Below are 6791 nucleotides of genomic sequence, written 5' to 3'. Positions count from 1 at the left end.
GGGGAAACAGGGTAGTTAATACACTCAGACAATACAGTCAGGATACATGCACTGAGAGTCCACACACCCAGACACAAATAGCTGGACTCACACACAGATCACATGCATTCACGCAAATACACACACACACACACACACACACACACTCATCATTCATAGTATATCTACAGTCAGATAAACACACCCACCCAGGGTCAGGGCCCTGGGAAGGATGGAGCTCGGGGTGCTGAGGGAGTCAGGGAGAGGGAAGGGCAGGGACCCCCCAGGTCACCACTTTCTCCTTCTCCTTGGAGCAGTAGCAGGCAAAGTCCTTGGAGATGATGTCGGCGTACTGGAGAAGCACATTGCTGATGGTCTAGGAGGAACACGGGGTCAGAGGAAAGAATGGAGCCAGGGTAGACCCACATCACCAGTCCCACCAAGAGCTGCTAGTGTGACCAGGGATGAACCTGAACCTGAAATAGCCTACCGACTTGGGATTATCACTGAGACTCTGGTTGACCCACATGGGGAGACATCACCAGATAAGGACACTTATTTTATGTGGACCCAGCTCTCTATTTCTGAGTGACCAAACATCATACGATATATTATCCCAGATCCAGCCACACACCTGACCTGATCCCTAATCTAATTGTAATTCCCAGCTGCCATCTATCATTTCAGCCCAGCATTTATATATATATATATCCAGATATATATATTTCCAGTCCAACAAAACCCAAACTCAACTCAGTTCAATGATCCCAATCCCAAATTCATCCCAAGGTCTACCCAAATTCTACACAAATCCAAACACACATTCCAACGCAATGTCAGGTCAAATTGCCACCCTCATAGTAAACAGTGGAACTGCTGGATGAACCTTGGACTGTTAACCACAGGGTCAGTGGTTCAAGCCCACAAGCCACTCCATGGGTGACATCAGGCTTTCTGCTCCTATAAAGAGTTACAGACATGGAAACCCCACTTAGGGTTGCTGGGAGCTACAATTGACTTCATGGCAGTGGGTGGATAACAACTCTAAACTCCAGCCTCGAATTTAACTCTAACCTTACCACAGCTCTAACCTCAAACTCAGCTTCAATGTCCACCTCAATGACATCACCGACCTCAAGTCTAATCTCAAACCTCGATTCTAGACTGAACCTGAACCCAAAAAGCAACTTCAGTGATATTGTCAACCCCAATCCTAGGCTCAACTCCACCCCCAACCCTGATTTCAACCTTAACCTCAACTAAAACTTCAATGATACCACCAACTGTAATCTCAACTCAAACCTCAAACCCTAAACTCAACTTTTAACTCCAACCTCAACTCTAACTTCAGTGACCTTGTTAACCCCAAACCTAACTTTAATCTCATCTTGACCCCAACCCCAAACCCAGCTCTACCCCCCACCCCCTACTTCATCCCCACTCCCACACCTTGGCAAAGCGCCTCATGTAGTGCCCCACAATCTGAGGGTCAGGGCACTCCAGCTTCTTGATGATCTCAAAGCTCTGGTTCAGCTGAGAGAAGACATCCACCACGGAGCAAGAGAACAGGGCATGCTCGGAGGTTTGCTGGAACTGCAGTGGGAAGGAGACCAGGGAGGGGGATAGGAGTCAGAGCCAATATGCCTTAGAGCCCATCCCTCCCATTCTTCTTTGAGAGACCCAGAGGCCAGAGTCCAGGGCTGCAGCCATCTGCCTGACTACAGGCACGTCTGGCCAGCCTGTTGAATTCACCACTGGCCTGAGGCCAGAAGCAGAGGGCAGAGTGGAGTCGGAGCCAACCTTCAGGGGGGGACTCAGAGATCACAGGGTGGAGGTATGGGACCTAGGCAAGGTTTGATGAACTTGAATTCCATATTTGTTGAACGGACAAAAGACTGTGAAAGCCCTGGAAGAGACAAAGATGGCAGACCCCTTCCAAGATGGGCTGCGTCCCGATGGAAACTCAACTTTGCCCCATTACATCCCAGAGGGAGTGAGGCCACTGGGGGTGGACTGGGGGCATGGTCATGGATCTGCTTCTCACCCCATCCTTTTTGTCTCGCTCCAAGGCTCCGTGCAGGAAATCCCGGGACACCTCCTCGTTCTCATCAAGCCACTGGATGACAAAGGGCTCAAACCACCTGGAACGGGAGGACCAGGGATGGACCAGGGATGGACGCTGCTGCCTCTTGCCCCTTCTCCTTCTGCTCTGCCTGGGTCTAGTCCAGCACTGAACGGTGCCGAAGGCAGGGTTTTCTGTCCTGACCTCCCACTACCTCACCATGTGGTCTTGAGAACCTTCTCCCCACTGCCCTCCCCTAGCAGAACTCAGTTTCTTCATCTTTGAAAAGGACGGAGCAGCCACTGTCCAGAGTAGGGACCAGCCTTCCCGGAGTCCTGGTTCAGATAAACTGAGCCCCAATTGCAGGCCAACAGGTTTACTCTCTGAGATTCCCTTGTATATACATTAGGAGAGAGCATCTACAACATCACAAAGCTGAGCCATGAATGGGAGCACGTAGTAGGTCTGCAGCAAAGGGCAGCCACTCTGCCATTCTCTAACATAGGATGGAGTCCAACAACCCAAGTTCAAATCCTAGCTCTGTCATTTACTGGACTTCACCTTGAGCCAGTTGTTCAACCTCTTGTATCAGTGGATGGATAACAGGTAGGTGGATGGATAGATGGGTGAATGGGTTGGACAGGTGGGAGAATGAGTGGGCGCGTGGACGGATGAGTGATGAGTGGGTGATGAATGAAGCAGACACTGTTTCTTTCACACACAATGGAGGTGATAACGAGCCCACCTTGGAGAACCAACAAATGGATTAAAGGAAGAAAAGCAGGTGGGACGATTCAGTATGGTCATTGGACTTAGTAAGATCATTAATTTGGGGGCTCTACTCACTGCCATCGAGTAAATTCAGATTCACAGGGACCCTACAGGACAGGAGAACTGCCCCTGTGGGTTTCCGTGATTGTGAGTCTTAATGGAAGGAGGGAGCCTCGTCTTTCCCGCTTGGAGTGGCTGGTGATTACAAACTGCTGACTTGGCAATCAGCAGCTCAATGCATAACTTACTATGCCAACAGGCCTCCTTGTGGGCTAAAGGAATCCATTATCCAATGTCTGGGAGTCAAGAAAACTGGACTTGGGCCCCACTTGTTCTCCTGGCTCCCAGGTGACCCTGACTAGGTCAGCCCTCCTCCCTGGGCCTCATCCTAGCTGTTAGTTCTACCGTCCTGGCTTGAGCTTGGGCTTGCGCTAGTGGACTTACGCAGGGTACTCAGGTACACGGTCCTTGAAAGAGGGAAGCTCCGTCACATACTCATTGTAGAGCCACTTGACCTTGAAGTGGAGGTTCATGTAGTCGGCACTCTTGCATAGGCGGTGCTTGTCATGCTCTGGCGGTGAGGGGTGGGGAGGGGTGCAAGAAAGAGGCAGCTCAGCCAAAGGGGTCTGCCAGCTACGACTGCCCACTCTGGCCATCACTGGTGCCCACACCTCCTGGCGTGAGGGTCCAGAATACTCATAGCCTTGGTGGGGACACTGAGGTACAAGAACCCCCTGCAGCCGGGCTGGAGGGCACGAGAGTGGGGGCTCACCTTCCATGGCATACTTCATGTCCTGCGCAAACAGATTCCACATCACTTCGGCACTGATTTTACCCACGTTCAGCTCCTGGGGAAACCTGGCAAAGGTCGCAGGAGTGTGAAACCTTGGCAGATGGCACCAGCTACTTTGCCTTTACCTGCCCCAGGGGGCAGTGTGGGGCAGGTCAGGGGAAGGGGCTCCATCTTCAAGTTTTCTTCCAGCCATTGGCTTGCTGAAGGATTCTACATGAAGATATTACTTCTCCTGAGCCTCCATCCATCCATCCATCCATCCATCCATGCATCTATCCATCCATGCACCCACCCACTATATCATGCATCCATCCATCCACTCATCCATTCACCCACCTGCTCAACTGAAGTGCAGGGAGCTGCTTCTGTCTGTCCCTTCTACCAGCGTCTTGTCATCACCACACAACGATGGAGCAGGACTGACAAATAAGGCGCTCGTGGCTCAACAAGGAGGTTCCACAGTTTTTGCTAATGAAATAAGATGCTTGGAACCCATGTAGGGATTGGTCCGTTTGGCCATCTCACCAGGCTTAAAGGGAGCCAGTCCCAGAGGTCGGAGGAGAAAATCCCACAACCGTTAAGACAAGGGCCAGAGATCCTGAGACCGGAAGAATGAAATCGTGGCCAACTATCATTACCAGTGACTCTCAAAGGGACCACATGAGAAAGTCCTGGAACGAGTGGGAGGAAAATGTAGAACAAAACTCAAACTCAAAAAAGACCAGACTGTCTAGATGGATGAAGGGGATCACCTCGAGACGAGGGCCCTGAATTACACTTCAAGCCTGGAAATGGATGTGGCCCCCTGGCCAATGAACAGACAGGTCTATAAGGTACGAGATACCTTACAACAATCAACCATTGGCAACTTAAAAAGGCACCATTTTCCCAGGGTCAAAGTTCAGCAAGGCTAGGGAAGGGAAGGAAGGATGAGCTAGGGAAGAAAGACAGTTGGACACAGGGAGGTCAGGGGGTGAGGGGGGAGTGCTGTTACATTGTGGGGACTGAAATCAATGGCATGGAACAAAACGGGTGTCAACTACTGAATGGAAAACGCCTATGCTCTGTAGACCCTCTGTAGACCCTCACCCAAAGCATGATCCACAGTTAGGAAAAAGAAAAGGGAGCCGAGCAGGTCCCTTGGACCCAGGAGCCCAGGGCTGAGACCCTCCTGGGCCCTAGGAGGCAGAGAGCTGTGCATGTGGCGCATGACCAGCAGTCTACGCTCGCTGATTCCTGGAGTGGGAGAACGGAGTAGGCTTCCGGGTGGAGGTGGGGTGTCTCCAGGCCCTCGGTAGGGCTAAAGAGCTTTGTGACACTTGTCTAAGGGGGGCAGAGGCAAGAGCCAAAGCCAGCTCATGGGCACGGCTGAGAAGAAGCCGTCCTGATTGAAGAACTGGATAGTCACTCCTGTTACTTCCAAGTTGATCCTGACCCTGCTTTGTAGTGTGTTCTTTCCCTCATAACCCCCATCATCGTGAGTATGGTCTGTGAGGTCTCTGCGGGCATCGCATCGCAGGAAAAAAGTAGGGAGTGCCCTGAATGTACCAGCTGGGCCAGACGTGTTTCAAAAAAAAGTTTGGAAAGTGAAGGTGTATCTCACCTCCACCTCATAGGAATCAACTCGGAGCTGGTGCTGATGTTGATCTTTCTCTCTCCCCCTGGAGTTAGACATAGTCCAATGCCAGGATGTTTCTGTACCACTGCCCACCCATTCTTACATCCCTCCAACCATTCATCCATCCATCACCCACCCATTCATCTACTCATCCATCCCTCTGTCATCCATCTAGTTATCCATGTGTTATTCATTCACATATTACCCATCCATTCATCACCCACCCACTTGTCCATCCGCCAGTCCATTCATCCCCACTTCAATCTACTCATTTAAAATATTTGACCTTAACTCCATATCTCCGTAACCAGAAGAAGTTAGCACCCTAGACTTAGAGGCCCTCTAGGACCACCTTGGGAAGCTCTAAGAGAACACAAAAGCTCATTCAGTTACACATAGATGAAAATTCCTACAGCCACATAAACTCACAAACCAAAAGTGTCTACTCACTTATACAATTATATAACATATATAATAACCCAAGATACAACATCTTTAACTGCATTCTATAATTATACACATACACAGTTTAACCCTAGGCCACAAGTATACCACAAAATTATATGCTCTCATGTGTATGCTATACCACAATTAGACCTGATCATCTCTCTACACACGACACACAGTTGCATGAACTCTCACGCGGCGACCCTCAGAGAGTTAAAGTCACAGACGCACTACTCACTGGTTGAGGCAGGGAGTGTAGGAATTCTTGTCTTCCTCAATGATGGACACGATGAGGGTGATCAGCTTGGACCAGAAGTCCAGGTTCTTGATACTGGGGCCCTGTTCCTCTGGGGGAACCTCTCCCTTCTTGGCCTGAGAGAGGAGGTGGAGACACTGGTCAGGAGGGGCTCAGGGGAGGGCACCTCAGGCAGTTCGATAGTGCCTGAGGGTCAGCGGGGTGACGAGGGGGGGCTTGATGAAGAGGTGTTGGCAGGTGGAAAGGAACTGAACTCATGTCAACTGACCCAAACATAGTCCAGAATAAGGCAGTTCAACAAAGGTCAATTAGGCTTAACTCATCAAACGGAATAGAAATGGAGGAAATTTGACTTTGTTAAATAGGCTCAAATTCCACTAAATCAAATGGAATGAATATGAATTCAGATCAAACCTATTTGGCTAAACAGAAATTAACTTTCTTCAGGGTCAATTCAGTGCAACTAGACTTGGGCCAATTCCACCAGATGGAATAGAATTAAACTTAACTGGATGGACTTCAATTCAAGTTAATGCAATTGGATTGAATCTAAGCAATCTGCCCAAGATCAACACCAACCTAAGTTAAAATCATGGGCGGATAATTTACCTCAACTGAACTCAATCCAATCTAATTCTCCCTATAACAACCCAATTTAACATAGTCAATTCAACCTAACTTTAATCAACAGAAGCAAGTGTAGCTAAATGGAATGGGTACAACCCAACCCAACTCAACTGGAATGGACTGAACCTACCTCATCAATCCAGTTCCCTTTAACCAAAGCCAACTCAACCCAGTCAAGAACAACTTCACTTGGAGGCAAAAGCATGAAAATGAACGTCTACCAATTCAGCTCAGCTCC

At 49.4% G+C, this 6791-nt stretch overlaps 1 protein-coding gene across 1 annotated transcript in view; it reads right to left on the bottom strand.

The window, feature by feature from the left end:
* Window positions 1-6791, bottom strand: part of UNC13A (unc-13 homolog A) — a 97167-nt gene that overhangs the window by 20216 nt on the left and 70160 nt on the right. Inside the window, exons 24-29 of the mRNA XM_045299252.1 lie at window positions 5909-6042; window positions 3585-3670; window positions 3257-3383; window positions 2024-2120; window positions 1429-1572; window positions 272-355 (exon numbers count right to left, since the gene is read on the bottom strand). Coding sequence (XP_045155187.1) covers window positions 272-355; window positions 1429-1572; window positions 2024-2120; window positions 3257-3383; window positions 3585-3670; window positions 5909-6042 — 672 coding nt within the window. The remainder of the gene's footprint in view (window positions 1-271; window positions 356-1428; window positions 1573-2023; window positions 2121-3256; window positions 3384-3584; window positions 3671-5908; window positions 6043-6791) is intronic.

This window comes from Echinops telfairi, unplaced genomic scaffold, assembly GCF_000313985.2.
Source record: "Echinops telfairi isolate 266 unplaced genomic scaffold, ASM31398v2 ScPeMD7_7457;HRSCAF=8495, whole genome shotgun sequence".
Classification (NCBI taxonomy): Eukaryota; Metazoa; Chordata; class Mammalia; order Afrosoricida; family Tenrecidae; genus Echinops; species Echinops telfairi.
Note: the sequence above shows the minus strand (reverse complement) of the source record. Positions and strands in the feature narration are given on the sequence as shown.